Raw genomic sequence first — 16,600 nt, 5'->3', positions numbered from 1 at the left:
TTTGCAGTTTTAAGTATTCAGCCAGTTTTAGATGCTGGTGTCCCTGATGCCACTCCCATTATTTTTGTATTTTGTAATCAGGAATTATGAAATTACTTTTATACTTTCTATCTTTCTGAGACTTGACCAATGAAAAAGATTGTGGCAAATAACTCAAAAATACCATTGTGGTTATTGGACACATTATAACTTATCCTTCAATGCTGAAAAACAAGTATGGTATTCATGTCATCAAATTCTGCCCGCCAAAATTTTTTTTTCTTACAAAGTATTCCCCAAGTGTTTATCCTAGTTTATAATATATACAAATATATATTTAGTAAGGTGCAGTTTATAGGTGTGGGTTAAGGTTCATGTGGAGTTGACATGTTTACATTGGCGGTAGGGATTTGGTGATGAGGTGTGTTGTCTTCCATGACAACATTCCAAGTCAAAGGATCAATTAGTGGCAGTGCGGCAATTGACAGACAATTTTCATCAGGGTCATATCCATCCGTGAAGCTGAAGTTAAACATTTCTAACTCTTTTTCACATTATACTTGCTATATTATGTTTGTGCGCATCCATTTGCTCTCTATATATTGTAATAAGAAACATTTTTTACATAATCATCCCACTCAAAGCAAACTTGCTGAGGTAGACTTATGTTGAATCTCGACAATGTTGTATTCAGTTCAAACCACACAGAAATGTAGCAGGGACATCCAGGTCACTTTTTGCTCCTGTTGTTTTCCTTATGTCGGTCAATGACCAGCTCATTATTGTGCTGTGCAGTCAACCTTTTCAGAATATAACCCAGACAAAATAAATAACTAAATAAAACCCCCAATGTGATGTCCTCTAAACCTCCCTCCCCAAATACATTCTTTGAATTCAGGCAAGTGATTTTTTTTGTTATGATACACTGTAACTAGCAAGCATTAAGTTAATGAAAGATGTCATTCATATTTTCCATCGGTCAACCACATAGCTGTAAGTGTACGTTCATAAAATATTTATTTGACCAAATCAACTCACCTCAGAGATATATTATACATTTAATATTTTAGAGCTACTTTGGGTGTGCTTTAATATTTTGTATAGACTAAAGAGATTTTTAAAGCTTTGCTGTAATTTAGGAAAGACTTGCAATAACAGAGAAATGCTTGCTTTCTTGCAATGAAGTGCTTGTTGACTTGGCTCCTGTGTGCTCACGTTGCAATGCGGTTAGAAGCTCCACCGATACTGCTGTTGTGTCCTTTTATCAGGACTTATTTTTTTTTTGTGTTCCTTTGATGTTTTCCTAAGCCCAGTATTTTTAGAAGCGGCCACTAAAGGGAGGCAGAACTCTCTCAGCTGATTTGAGAAGAAACATTTGACCAAACAATGACAATTTAAAAATATATTTGATTTCCTATTCTCAACACAGAGGCAGACTAAACAGTGAACCAACTAGTTTCAAAGAGAATAAATCATTCCTATGGTACTAAGAAGGTCATTGTGGACCATAATAATCACAATTCTGTCAAGCAAGACCTTTTTAAGAATGTATTAAAGCGGTGCATTATTGTAACGACATATAGTTCGCTCGCCTTCGAGGAAATTGTATTTTGTGGTTTTCCTATAAATCAGTATGAGTTCTATTATTCTTAGACAGTGGAGTGCTTTGTGATGTATATTTGTCTATAGAAACAAATGTACTCTTGACGTTAAAATGTAAATGCTTTGTTGAAAAATAAACTAAAAAAAAAAGGTATTGCCCATGTGGTTTATCTTCCTTTGTGTGCAGAAACATCACTATAGGAGTCAAACCACAAGATGACCAGCATATTTACACAGAATTCATGATATGGAATCATCATTTGTCATTTAAAAACAACTGGGCGTTTTCAGGAATCACCTCGAAAGAATTTTATAAACTGCAGGTCGGAACATGGAAACAGTCTGAGGAAACATTAGTTTTTGAAATGGTGACAAAAAAAGAACACAGGAAGCAGGAAGTATGATTTGCGATATCTGCCTTCTATGACTGTGTGCGTGCGTAAACACTGACCTGTGCTATAAATTGAGGACTACAGTATGTCTTTGAAACTACCTCGCAACTGGGATTTCAGCACCTTCAAAACTGAAACAGCTCGCATTGGTAAGCGCATGGCCTTGCTGCCTTCATGGACAGTAGGACAGATCATATTTCAATAGCATTTGAAAGTTTGCCAATGCTTACAACTAATTGTCTTCATCTTCAGTCAAGGAGGCGTATAAAAAGCATTTGATAGTTGTTTTGGATGTTGATCTGAAAGTCCACCAGGTTGGTCAAATACATTACATTTGTATTGGAGATAGGACTGCATTTTTGCTCATAGATCCAAATGTTATCACATTTACTGTATTTCTTTATCACATGTGTAAGTAACAGTCTGGCCGACTAAAACTGGATTTACCTGCGTTAGTGGGATGACAGCAATAACACACCTTGTTCCCTGAGGCATATTTAATTGCAACATTGTGATGAAGTAGGTTTGCACACATGCTGTGACATCTCCGTGCTGACTTGGATGGATGAGAATCTAGCACAATCACAGGAAGTCGCATCCTGTTGAACCATCTGTTGTGCCTTTTGGAAGATTCCGATTGGGCCAGTCACAAGTTTGGAAACACTTTCGACCAACCAACTGAAAGTCTTTTCAGATTATTAGGAGCATCATCCACATCATGAAGCTGCCTGAGAAAATACCAGGATATGAAAAGTTGTTATCTTTTCAAAAGGTGCACAAGTTGAAGAATCTAAATTATAAAACGTATTCTGTTTTTGATTAACATTTATTTCCATTGATATTTCTTCATGATGTACAATTTGGGAATTTTAAAATAATGAAAAACACTGAATTAGAGAATATTTTATAAATTTTGACTGTAACTCTAAATATTTTTTCAACATGTTCAAAATTTCTATGTGACAAGTAAAACTCTGAATGTCTTACATACATTTTTGCAACCTTAAACAAATTGTGACGAAAAAAACATTTGCTTCGTAGATATTTACCGCTCTGTGAGAGAAGGGTTTATGTGATTAAAGGTGTGTGTCCACTTGATTAATTCATTCATTAAATCAGGATGTAAAATTGGGTAAACTAAATATGCCTTCATGCTTGACTAACTGCTGTAACAGCAGTGGCGGTTCTAGACAGTTTTACCTACGGTGACAGGAGCTTCAGTTGGGCCGGCGGAAGTTAAAAGCCCCGCCACATGGACACCAATGCACACGCACGCAGGCACACACACAAACACACGCACACAGGCACACATTTAGCATTGAGGTTTTGTTTTGTGTTTTCCCTAGCAGGATTTATTCATGTCAAGTGAATAAGATGGCTTAATGTTGAGCACTAAGTAGAGCTGGGACGGTATTTGCATATCAATATGTATCATGATAGTCAAGTGATCAACATCCATAGAAAATGCCTTCGATAAACTTTTCAATATAAAAAAAAAAAATTAAGAACGCATACCACGACTGCCGCATTGAGTGCGTTTTAGGCAGCGCGCAGTGGCCTCCAAACATGAAGAAGGGTCATTTACACCAACAAAGAAGAAGCAGCGAAACCAACAGGCGGGCATGCGTCACAGAACGAGAGAGTTGCGTAACTTTGTTCAAATAAATGACCAGTCGATTTGGTACAATACGATATTATGACCATTAACACGATCGATTAAACAACTCAGAATGGAGACGTGGTGTACAAGTAAAGGGGTTCCCTATCGTGATGTGCTAGCGCCAGTGCTAGCGCCAGTGCTAGCGCCAGTGTTAGCCGTGTCCGACGCTCTGCATTCCACTCCTAAGTCAAAATAAGGCAGTGAAATATGAATGGAGTATGGCAACAATGAGATTGCTAAAACGAAAAAGCAGTCCTAAGGTGGTTGGTCAACGCTAATGCATGCACCATAATAGATTATTAGTTCACTACACATTGAATGAATGTTAAATGTTGGCTAATTTTAATTAACAATATTGGTGGCGGTGAAACTTCATTACACTATATTACAGTTTACACAAAATAGTTAAAGGGAAAAAGAAAAATAATAACAAATCAATAATTATCAACATTGACTGATTGGAAAGAAGTTAATCTAATATTTACATTTACCAGTTTATTCGACTTTGTCATCGTTGTGTTAACTTCTTTAAATCCTAACAAGTTTTATATTGTTGCTCTCCTGTGAAAAGCATGCATGTCCAGTTTTGCCATATTTCTTTTTAATTTTCATGTTAATGGGATGTTTGTAACGTTGAAACACCATTAACATAAAAAAAAGTATTATTGAGGTTGTACGTTCGTCCTGCTTATCATTAATAATAATAATAATAATACATTTTATTTGTGGGCGCCTTTCTGAGCACTCAAGGACACCTTACAACATGCAGTTAAAAATATAAATACAATGTTAAAAACAACATCAAATAAAATAAGATAAAATAAAACAAATGGAAAATTAATTTATGGTCAGAGTGAATAAGCTTGTTTAAACAGATGTGTTTTGAGGTTGGATTTGAAATGTGTTAATGAGTCTGCGTTACGGAGGTCAGCGGGGAGTGTGTTCCAGAGCTGGGGAGCAGAGCGACTGAAGGCTCTGCTTCCCATGGTGACAAGGCGAGCAGGGGGGACAGTGAGGAGGAGAGAGGAGGAAGAACGGAGAGAACGGACAGGTGTCGGAATATGGATGAGGTCAGCTAGGTATGGAGGGGCAAGGTTATGGATAGCTTTGAAACTGAGGAGCAGGATTCCAAATTTGCAAAAAAACATTAGGCCTACTCACGTTGTAGTACATCAAGGGGCCACTCAGAGTATGGGCCACGAGTTGCTCATCCCTGACGTAAACCATGACTGTCTGACTCTGAAGTCCTTTGTCACAATTCTAAAAAAAAAATTAGCTAACTGTGATATTGTATTCATGTAATTGTTTTAGGACAGGTTGTTGTTACTGCTTGTGCCTGGCGGTGGTCCTTTTATTTTCTTACCTTTATTTTGTTATATATGGGAAGCAAGGTGAATGACTGGTAAGCACGACTGCCTCAGGGTTAAGAGGTGGGGGTTCAATTCTGGGCTTTGGCCTTCCTGTGTGGAGTTTGCATCTTCTTCCCGTGCCTGCATGGCTTTCCTCCGGGTACTCCGGTTTCCACATTCCCAAAATATGTATGGTAGGTTGATTGCACACACTAAATTGTCCCTAGGTGTGATTGTTAGCGCGGAAGGATGTTCTTCTCTGAGTGCCGTGTGATTGGCTGGGAACCAGTTCAGGGTGTACCCCGCCTACTTCCTGAAGACAGCTGTGATTGGCTCCCAACACACCCGTGACCCTCGTGAGGAGAAGCTGATCGGATTATGGATGAATGATGGATGGATTTTGTTATATAGAATTGGTCGTGGCATGATGCCTTCTTCATCCAGCCCTGTTCTCTGTTGTGACTTCGTATTAAGACTTTACATTTCCACTTCCGTATTCTGTCTGCTTCTGGGTCCAAATTCTGCTCCACACGTGACAGTACGTTCTTACCAGGTCTGTCATGGACCCAACAGACTCAGACACAATTTCCCAAGCAGTCCACGCTCAGGGAGCACTGCTCGGCAGACATTATGAGCAACTCCTGGGAGAGATTATGAAATCTATTCAGAACCTTTCCACCTCCATCAACATGATGGCCATCCAACCAATCTGCAGCACTTTGCCGCAGACACCACCATCTGCTCCAACCCATCATCAACCTTGAATTAGGGAGTGATCGTCTCTGGGAACCCAGCATTGCGTCCCACGAACAATCTTCCGGGGAGGTGGGAACTTGTGGCCGATTCCTCCTGAACTGTTCCCGTCTTTGAGCGCTAAATTGACCTATGTTATTTACGTGCTGCGTGAAAGAGAAGAGAGGTGGGACATTTCCTTGTGGGCGTCAAAGTCAAAAATGTTGTTTGCCTCTTTTTCTGCGGAGATGTGTAGAATCTTTGATCAGCCCTTTATTAATCAGTCATTCGAAAAGAGGCATCAGGGGTCTCAGTCAGCTGCGGACTATGCCATTGAATTCAGGATTTCAGCCTCTGAGAGTAGATGAAGAGAGAGAGTCTCTCGAATGGAATCGCCTTAGTGATTTAGATTGACACTAGAATCAGAGAATGTCACCAGAGCGTTTCTCTATTGACAAGGCTGCTGCCGTCGGAGAAGAATCAATGTAACTTTGCAGAACATGCATCTCCAAAGAGGAATGTTACTGGCGGGTTGGGACAGCGTCTTTGCATTTTTTGTGGAAACATATGGTATTTTATCACTCAATGCCCACTCTGACCCAAGAGTCCCCATGCAACTGCAGAATCCAATCTCTGGACTGACCCCGACCAGTAAGTCCCAATAATAATTCCCTTTATTAGTCCCACAATGGGGAAATTCGAGATTCGAACCCAGGCCTCCTGGGGAGACTGGGTCCTGAACGCGGCGCCTTAGACCACTCGGCCATAAAGTTTTTATTGGAGAATGCGGGCATCGATCCCGCTACCTCTCGCATGCTAAGCGAGCGCTCTACCATTTGAGCTAATTCCCCGTAAAGGCAGTGCTTCTCAATAATTTTCTGTTACAACCCCCAGCAAGAAGAAAACCTACTCGCTGCACACAATAGGCCATGAGACCGCCACTGCCAACTATTGGAGTGGATGTGCAATTACACTTTATTGTAGTACAGCGGGGGGGAAAAGCACATTCCCCAGCATCACACGTCCCCCCCCAGCGTTGCACTGCCCCACTATTTGATAAGCACTCCAATAAGAGAAGCTCCCTCCAGCCTGTCAAGTTTGGACTCCCAAATGGCTATTTACAGACACCATTCAGGATGCCTGCCGGAAACGCTCTCCCTTCTCATGCCTTCCTCCTGAAGCTGCTCTCCTCTAGCCCCCTCAGCTCTCCTTCCAAATGGTCCAGAGGAACGTTTCCGGGTCTCAATATTCCTCATTCTGGACCCTTCCCTCCTGTGGGAATTCTACTGGGAGTTCCCTCACATTCCCTCTAGGGCTTAGTTGGTTGGCTAGGTTGTTACTTTGTTTTGGGTTGAGTACTTGATGTTGTGAGGTGCTGTAGTCATTTTATTTTGTCACCTTTATTTTGTCATGTAAGATTGGACATGGCATGGTGTTTGGCAGTATTTAAGATCAAATGGCTCCGTGACGTGTTGTCAGAATGTCAAGCTTTCCTTCATGCCTTCTGCATGCAGCCCTGCTCTGTTATTATATATTTTTGCATATAAAGACTTTTACTTTTCCACGTGCATGTCTTGCCTGCTACTGGTTCCAAATTCTGCTCCTCATGTTACACAGATGTCAGACTCATTTTTGTCACAGGCCACATTGTAGTTATGGCTTCCCCGAGGTCTGTTACGACTGCGAGCACACATGAATATTAAATTGTAAATTAATAAATATATAAATAGCTAATACTGTTATTAAAGTAAAGAGCAAATTAAAACATGAGGTAGGTGCTCATGAGTTGATTTAGCGGGCCACAGTCAGTAAGATGAACTTGGACTTGAATACCTCCAAATGAAGCCGTGTCACATTGCCGACTACAAGAAAAAAGAAACTGGTTTTTAAAATGCTGAGCCACAAAGTACTGCATGCTCCATTATGGTGACATCACTCAGATGTTTGTGGTCTAGATTTCCTTCATGAATGCCAGTCTAATAAATCAGAAGTACACCCACTTTTTAAAATTTGTGGTGTGTGTTTGTGGTGGTTGACTGAACCATGAATATCAATTTGTGGTGTGACAGTGCGCATGGTATCTAATCGTAGGAAGGTGATGCTTTTGGAAATGAGACCAAAGAATATTTGAGCTTGCAGGCGGAGGCCAGTGGGTAGTGGTACAGCAACTTCCTGTGTACTCCAGCGAGTTCCTACTTCTTCTCTCCTTCTCTATTTTTACATCACAAGACGAGCAAATTAAAACACAACTGATTAACTGATCCTGGACCATCTATTCTATCCTACTATGTCGACACCTAGTAGCCTTTGACCTCACTTCTTTCATCACGCCAAGAATGTTTGACAGTATAACTCAACCTTCAGAATTGGGTTCATAGTGTGCCCCTTTTTGCTAGTGCACAGTACTTCATGGCTGACCTTTTTTTGTGTCTTTGCTAAATACAATGCTATTGCTACCAAACCTTAACCCAAACCACAACCGCTCTGTGCAGAATGCCCAACAGGATCTTGGTCAGCACAAAGAAGCCGTTTCTATTCACCCTGAATGTATAAGCATAGAGCAGAAATGGGCCTCTCCACCCTTTGATGCTGATGCACATTCACAGCAAAAAGAGGAAGAGCACTGCAGCAGTCGACTTGTGTAGAAGTTTCGGTTACTTTTTCTGTAAAATGAAAATTGTTCGTTTTGCCATTCTTCATCTGTTTCCTTTGTTCCAGCGCGCTCTAAGAGCATATTATCCAGTGAGGGTAGCTCGGGTCTGAATCCGGGCTCACAAGTCACTTCCAAGTCCATGGAGAGGCCTTTGAAGGCTGGCTGGCTCAAGAAACAACAAAGGTCTCTTGTAAAGAACTGGCACCAGCGATACTTTGTGCTAAGGGGCAACACTCTGACCTACCACAAAGATGATCGCGAAACGCCCACCCTGGTAAGAGATGCTTTTTAAAAAAAATAAATCTATTTAAAGACCTAGCGTGAGTTAAGTCCTGAAAATGGCAAATCAAATCTTTTTGCATCACAAGTAAAACAATTATACGTAATATAAATAATAATGTATGAAAGAAAAAAAAATTGGTATATCGGACAAAATAAAAGTTTTTCCGAAGGGAGATTCTGTCGAGCGACAAACTAGGAATTGTGGGCGCAACATTAGAAAGTGTATTAAGCCAGTCAGAAATTGACTCGGAAAGCGAAATATCAAACGTATCTGAGGGGATGCAGGTATTTGAAGAGTTGGAGGAAGAAGAGCTTGTTGGATTTACGTTCCTTGGACCATACATGTATGAACCACATGCTCAGGAGGCCAACAATATTGTGCCTGAACGACCGGACATGGAGTGGAGACTAGACTGTTAGAGAATGGAAGAATCGTACAATATATAGCGTTCATCTTGTCTTCTTTTTCAATAGATTTCTTTTACTCAAACAACATTTTTTTTCTGGTGGAGAGCAAAAAACTCTACCACACTGACAGTTTGGCTGTCACTTCAGCCTTCGTCAGAGCTGCGTCCTAAAACAGCTGATTGGGTCGGGAAAGTTTCAAATTAAGGCTCTCCGACCCAATCAAAACTGCTCTCTCTCTCTCTCTCTCTCTCTTTATATATATATATATATATATATATATATATATATGGTTGTATGACCATTCAGGGTATACAATACAATACAACTTTATTTATATAGAGCATTTCACAACTTTTCTACATTCTTCTTCTTTATTACGATTCTCCTGTAGTTTGGCTTGTGTCTTGAGTCAGTATATTCACTGAAAGTTTGTCCATGGCCCTGTGTTTTTACAGCATTTTGTTTTTTAGGGCTTTATCCAGCTTCAGTTCAGCAAGGTTAATGAACTTTCCTCAAACTCAGATGAGCCTGGCAAGTACATCTTCGAAATCATACCAGGTAAGATTTGTATTGTTAGGCAAGCCCCCATCTTTAGATGGGCCATCATTAAAATTTGTCTTAAATGCATTTTTATTCTTTGGCTTTTGACTCACCATAAAACTGTCTTGTTTTTGTGTTTTGTTGTGTTTTACTGTTTTTATGTTATTAAGTTATTGTTTTAGTGATCTTTAGTAATGAGTAATTTTGCTGTACAGCACGTTGGTTTCTATGCAGCAATGTTTTTTTAAAGTGCTCTCTATTTACAAAGTTGAGTATGAAAGAAATACTAGGAAGTTAGTACCTCCACCCAAGTCATATCCACAATAAAATTCCTATAGTTGACTTTAACTTCCTATTTTGCATGATGTAAGCATGATATACTAATAATGATATAGTAATAATATACTTTGTGTATAAAAGGGTTGAGCAACTAATTCCAAACAGACATATGAACAGCTAGATCAATTTATTTAACTTGTTATTGTATCTAATATTCATTAAATGTTTATTTCCGGCAGGTACAAGTGCGGATAAAGAGCGATGCCCTCATGTGTTCATGGCCAACTCCCAAACTGATATGGATGAGTGGGTCCGAACCCTGCGGAGAGTCATTGGTGTTCCCAGTGGAGGTTCCGTAACATCAAATACCTTAAACAGTCCAGTTAAAAAAATGATTCAGCAATAGCTCAATGCTTGTCACAGTTATTTATTCACCTTTTTTACAGTTACAGTTGTAATTCATAGTTAATTTTTTTTTTTTGTAAAACAGTACAAGCCACTATACTAAGGAATATAGGAATATATAAGGTAATATGTCACAATATCTTCTTGAGCGAGAGAGAGAGAGACAGAGAGTGAGAGAGAGTGTCAAAGAGAGAAAGAAAGTTAGAGAGAATGAGAGAGAGGGAGAGAGGTATGAAGGACAGAGAGAGCGAGAGAGACAATTTGAGAAACGGAGGGAGGGAGCAGAGCAGGAAAGAGAAGAGCGAGTGTTAGACAGTGAGAGAGAGAGAGAGAGAGAGAGAGAGAGAGGGCGAGAGAGAAAGTCAGAGAGACATGATTGATTTTAAATATCTTCTGTCTGTGCCCCTGTAGTGTTTGGAAAAAGTCTGAGGGAAACAATACTGTATGAGCAACGTTTTGGGTCCCAGATGGTACCAATCCTGGTCCAGAAGTGTGTGGAATATATCAGAGAACAAGGTCTAAATGAGGAGGGCATCTTCCGCCTCCCTGGTCAAGACAATGCTGTCAAACAATTCCGAGACGCTTTCGATGCAGGAGAAAGGCCATCCTTCCCCAGGTCACTCACGTCCTCTGTTATATCTCCATCCATTTGTCCTCATTCGGGCGGGTCCAACACACAAAATCCTCATAAGATTTCTGTGACTTGTGCATCTGACTTATTTTGACTGGCTTTGAGATAATTTGCTAATCACACAAAAAAAAAAGAGCCAGAAGACTAATTTGACAAGTTGGTAAAAGAGGGATCATTTCCTCACTCTGAAGATCACATGTCACATTAACTTTACCAACCAGGGGGTAAAAGACTAAATCAAACCAACAGCTCTCTTGTATAAGAAAAGCAGTGAACTATGACAGACCTGCAGAGAAACTTGAGTGGCAGATAACACCACATCCTGTTCTGGCTGAGCATGCAAGAGGATGCGTGCATGTGTTACACAATATGATAAGATTTGTTTTTCCACACAGCTTATTTCAGTACATTTAGGCTGTCTGTGTGTGGTCAAGTGTGACACACTGAATGGTAAATGTAAAGTCATCACTGGCCACTGCAATGGGTACGTCAAACCCTCAAGATTTTGGCTAAAAGATAAAGGAGTCAGATTCATTGTATGGATTTGTTTTTCACCATGCTGTCAAAGTTAAAACGTTAACTCCGTCGATTAATCCTAAAAAGTGTTAAGGCAGCTAAGTATTTTTAACTCAGTCAACCCTTTTTTATTTACTTCAAAAATAGTTTGCTTACTTTGCAAAGCCAAATTCAAATACTGTACAATATAATCCGTACATCTTGAGCACATCATCTCACAACAAAACACTGTGCTCAATTTAACACTGGGCCTTGCAAACCAATTGTGCGTGTGGGCTTGTGGGCAGAACTACCGTTCCGTATACGTTTTGAGAATTGTTTTGAGGAAACATGCCTGTAAAGATGACTCAGTTTAGATCGCATTCAAGGATCAAAGAGAGCTGTTAAAGGATCAAAGAGAGCTGTTAAATAGTTTAAATATACTTAATATTTGGTGATTTTACATTAATGACAAGATATTATGCAAGTAAATATCTGTTACAAGCTTCACAAAAAAATGGTAGTTCAAAAATGTGAATAATCACAATTAATTTACTACATATGCTTGATGCAGCCCTTCAGCAAAGAGATTTGATTTCATTGTGCAAGTGTGCATATTGTAGTTAACAGTGAGTGAAGTGAAGTTGTCATTTTTGTCACAGTGACACAGATGTCCACACGGTGGCATCACTGCTCAAGTTGTACTTGCGAGAGCTGCCAGAACCTGTGGTGCCATGGACACAGTACCAAGACTTTTTGGACTGCACCAGCATGCTGGACTCTGGCAATGAAGAAGTATGTTTTACCTCGAGTCAAGTCTGCACTTCTGCAGATTTGCTTCCACTTTGTGTTCTTGTGTGTCTGAAAATGTCCAGCGTGTGTGCCCTCCTGTGACAAAATCTTTGTGCTTCTTTTCAGGGTCACAAAAATTTAGAGAAACAGATTGGGCTCCTCCCTAGAATCAACTACAATCTCCTAAGTTATGTCTGCCGGTAAGCTGAAGCATTGCGGAATATGAGATAAAAACGGCATACTCTATATTTATGCCCAATACCCGTCCGTGTTAACACTTTAAAGTACAATTACAATTCATGCAGCAAATTCCACCACAAACCCGTTTGTTCCACAGGTTCTTATTTGAGGTTCAGCTGAAATCCAAAGTTAACAAGATGAACGTGGAGAACCTGGCCACAGTGATGGGGATCAACCTGCTCAAACCACAGTTAGAAGACCCCATCTCAGTAATGAAGGGTACCAACATCGTGCTTTTACTTAAGAGGTTCACAGCTGAGCTGGAGACTATCCCAGCTGACTTTGAGAGAAAGCGTGGCAGATATCAGGCTCAGTGAGAAGATGCAATCTTAGCTAATGATTACCGTATAGTGTGATGTTAAAAGTGGATCTTAGCAGGTGACAAACTATAAGACATGTCAAGCATTTTCTTCCAAATATGTTGGAAAACCATAACATGAAGTCCAGCTGTGCAGTCTAATTGCAGCGACTTCCATACATAAGGATTATCAAAGCAGGCTATTCCTGTCATTTGGATTACCATGGCTGGCTAAATTAGTGGGACAAAATATGCTCAATGCACTTCTGTACCTCTTCAGATAAAAAACATAATGAAAAACATACTGTAGCCTACTTCTCAATGAACACATGACAGTGTCAATCAAAACGTCAAGCATTTTTCTTTTTGTATAGGCAGAATTGTGATGATTTTTTTTTTTACACATTTATTCATTTGAATTTACCACTTTAGATGAGCTATCCCATTTTAGAGGGGATCCATTTTGTTTTGATTTCATTGTTCCAGTATTCTGTTGTTGAACAAAAAGTCTATTCCTGGATACTTATAGCTGTCATTCAGTCAGAGGAAAGCATCCACCAATGATCAAGGTTTGTTTTGTTGTCAGCAACTCCACACATCCAGAAGTTGATGACAGTGATGATCCGACAACACAAGACTTTGTTCCCTTTATGTAACGACGTGCCTCCCTCGCCTCCTTCGAACAAGGCCGACAACCAGAAGAACTCTCCTCGCAACTTTGTGGGCTGGGAGTCTTCTGAGGTATGACAATACGCAGCCCTTTTTCCCCTCTCTGAATGCAGGTCAAGGAATGACTGTGATCAAAAGTAAACCTAATGCTTGAAAAACACAAAGTCATGAAACAACTGCTATTTTTGCAAGCTAAATTTCATCCATCCATTTAAAAATGCTTATCCTTTTCAGTGGCGCAGGATTCTGGAGCCTCTCCCACCTGTCTTTATGCAAAAGTCAGTCGACACACTGAATGGGTCACCAGTCAGTCACAGGGTGGTCAACCATTCTCACTGTCGCTGAGTGAGAACTGAACGCACATTGCTTGCACCAAAGTCAAGCAAATGTGCTATTAACACCATTAGGGAACAGATTATAATACAGTCTTGTTCCGTAAAATTGTATTCATTACTCCCAAGAGTCTAAGCGTTTTGTCTCGGCTGCACTGATTCCAGTCTTTGTACTTTTTTTGTCCAATTAGAAATTTAAATGCTTCAGTCCAATATAAAGGAAACATACACAAACATTACTTTTCCTAATTAATTAATTAATTTCTGTTCCAGATGGGTGATTCTTCTTTCTCTGAGTCTACCGATGTGGAGAAAAATGACAGTCCAGGTCCCCTGAGAGAAAACGGCAGCACTCCAGATGTCCTACAAGATTCAATGTCTTCTTCTGACATCTGGTCTGCGAGCCCCCGCAAACGTACCCAAACGCTGCCCACCTTCAACTGCCCCCTCACGGGGATGGCAGCAAAGGCTGGTGCCCTCAACCGCTGGAGTCGCATCCAGGAGCTGGTGGAAGATAAGAGTGGGACGTTGTCAGAGGACATCTTTACAATCCTGGATCTCCGCAGTTCAGGCTCTTTTTTAAAAGGCACACTGACAAGCATCAAGCAGGAAGACGTGAAGTTCAGAGTGCAAGACGGAACCGATAACAAGACTTCCACTACTTCTAGCACCCAAAAAACTGACAGTGGCTCGCAGTCTGTTCGGGCCCAAGAGGGTGTTGAGCCCTTAGTAGGGAGCCAGGAGGTCAACAACAGGACCGAACAGGAGAGAGACAACGAGCAATCTCTTGACAGGTTTGGACTAACATTGCATTTGGTTTTAGGCAATCTTATTATTTCATATAAAGGGAGCACAGTGAACTTGTGATTAGGCTTACGGTTACAGTTGAGAGGTTCCAGACTCAAGTCTCAACTCGGCTGGAATTTGCCACATGCTAATTCGATTTTCACCGAAAACATGCATGTCAGAATCTAATTTGTACAGCCTGTAGATGTGAATGAGATGGTAAGTGGGTGTTTGTCTTCAATATGACATCACTCCACACAAAAATGAATTTCAGGATCCACCTAAAACACAATTTAACCTTTACACAGAAACTTAATTTGGCATTTAATCTTTTGAATGTTCAGTGATTCAGTACTTTTCGCGCAATCTGCTGTTCTTTCACACGGCGCGGAATGGCAACATTTACAACAGGTGATTTTGATTGCTCCATGAATGGACCAATACATTCCCGTTGGTATTTAAACAAGCCTCTTCCATCATGCGGTTCACATTTTGACATCAGAAGACCAAGACGGCAATAAGAATTCGCCTTTGCAAGGTTTCAAACAGGATCCTTTGATCTTAGAGTGTCACAAACAATCATCAGCAGGTTACAACAAGAAAGACTGGAAGTGTCACAGAAAGGTGTAGAACTGGACTTTTTTCATGGACCTGTTATGAAGTTTTCCTTTCAGATTTTTTATATAGAACATCAAAATTTGCAAAGACTACTAAAGTATTTATCAGTTGGACTTGCATTGAAAAGTTTAGAGACTGAAGGAATATTTTCGATTCGTTCTGAAATTTCACTCGAAAGCTAAATATGCCTAACTTTTTGTCTTGTGGCGACCGGTCCAATGTGTGCCCTTGCCCAACGTAAATTTAGAAAGTAAGTCACCTGTGACCCTAATGAGGACAAGCGCTCTAAAGTACAGATAAATGGATGGGTTTTATCTGATAGAAGTAGTAATAAATAAATGCTTTGTGACCTAAATATACATGAACATTTGTTGTTTTTTGGACCCACTATCCCATTGTGCCTTGCAGGTTGCAGCTGGAGATGAAGGAGCTGAGGGCCACTGTCTTTGAGCTTCAAAATACTCTGGAGGCGGAGCGCCGCCATGTGGCAGCTTTGGAAATATGCCTAAAAAATGCGGAGCGCACCCGAGATGAAACTCAGAGAAGAAATGAAGAACTACAACGGGACATTCAGCAGTTTCTCAGTCGAAAGCAACAAACTCCCACTTAACAATTGGGAAATGTTTTTGGTTTATTGTTGGTGTCCTTTGGAGCATTTCTTCTTGGATGCTGAGTCCATATGAGTAGTTTTTGGTGGCTCCTTTGAGAGCCATCTGTCAAGTAGATGTTAACAAAGAGGCACCCTGATAATTTCTCTTCTTTCTCTCATATTTTCTCTCATAGATGTCTTCCCCCAGTTAATCATCTACATGGATAAATGAGTACCTCAAATAGATCCCTCATTAAACCTTTCCAACATAATTCTAGGTTTGCATTTAGCATGACTGATTGCTCCATGTGTCACTGTAGCACAACACAGACAGCTGACATGGCTTCTGGGAATTTAAAATGACAGGAAAGGGTCGAGAGAGGCGACGTACTACTTTTTGCATTACCGGGTAATGGCTGCTAAACATTTCAGGAGGAAATCATTGCAGATTGCAAAATAAGAAATTGCGTCACAGAAACACACCTAAGGACTTACCAAAATGATACGCATGAAAGTGGAACATCTACTCTTGTCCCTATTGCAATATAGAATACAAAACCGTAATATATTTTGCCATCTAGTCAGGGGTGCACATAAGTAGTGCGCAAGTGCGCATGCATTCTGAAAATAGTCACTGGTGCCTGATTCGATTGTCTCGGGATTTGGATTCCAAGCATATCGCTGCCACACACCTGTGCATTAACAACCACAGCAACTCTTTCCTTGTGTTAACTTCAGAATAAAAGACTACTAAGGCATCAACGTCCATGTACGGTATTAGTCGCAGCATGTTGCATAGTATGAAATTATGGTGGCCGTCTTGGCAACGGTAGTCAAACACAGGGCCACCGCCGACGGGACAGTCATCT

The 16,600-nt window shown here is 40.4% G+C and overlaps 1 protein-coding gene and 1 non-coding gene across 2 annotated transcripts; one reads left to right on the top strand and one right to left on the bottom strand.

The window, feature by feature from the left end:
- The first annotated feature begins 1,993 nt into the window (after positions 1-1,993).
- arhgap25 (Rho GTPase activating protein 25) lies at positions 1,994-16,003 on the top strand. Its single transcript, XM_088302405.1, has 11 exons — positions 1,994-2,122; positions 8,433-8,641; positions 9,528-9,615; positions 10,116-10,226; positions 10,693-10,897; positions 12,070-12,202; positions 12,326-12,399; positions 12,537-12,658; positions 13,324-13,478; positions 14,012-14,532; positions 15,551-16,003. Exons 1-11 carry the CDS (start codon positions 2,059-2,061, stop codon positions 15,750-15,752), a joined length of 1,884 nt encoding a protein of 627 aa, XP_088158531.1. The 5' UTR covers positions 1,994-2,058; the 3' UTR covers positions 15,753-16,003.
- On the bottom strand, positions 6,493-6,565 carry trnaa-agc (transfer RNA alanine (anticodon AGC)). The gene has a single exon. It is a non-coding gene; the product is annotated as a tRNA-Ala (tRNA).
- Positions 16,004-16,600: the final 597 nt, after the last annotated feature.

Source organism: Idiotropiscis lumnitzeri, chromosome 1, assembly GCF_059441095.1.
Source record: "Idiotropiscis lumnitzeri isolate Australia: NSW breed Sydney's pygmy pipehorse chromosome 1, RoL_Ilum_1.0, whole genome shotgun sequence".
NCBI lineage: Eukaryota > Metazoa > Chordata > Actinopteri > Syngnathiformes > Syngnathidae > Idiotropiscis > Idiotropiscis lumnitzeri.
The sequence above is the reverse complement of the archived record's forward strand: the minus strand, read 5'-3'. Positions and strand labels throughout refer to the sequence as shown.

Coding starts and splice junctions, on each gene's coding strand:
- arhgap25 (XM_088302405.1), top strand. CDS start 2,059: ATGTCTTTGAAACTACCTCGCAACTGGGATTTCAGCACCTTCAAAACT. Junction 12,203..12,325: donor TGGACTCTGGCAATGAAGAA/GTATGTTTTACC, acceptor GCTTCTTTTCAG/GGTCACAAAAATTTAGAGAA. Junction 12,659..13,323: donor CCCCATCTCAGTAATGAAGG/GTACCAACATCG, acceptor TTTTGTTGTCAG/CAACTCCACACATCCAGAAG.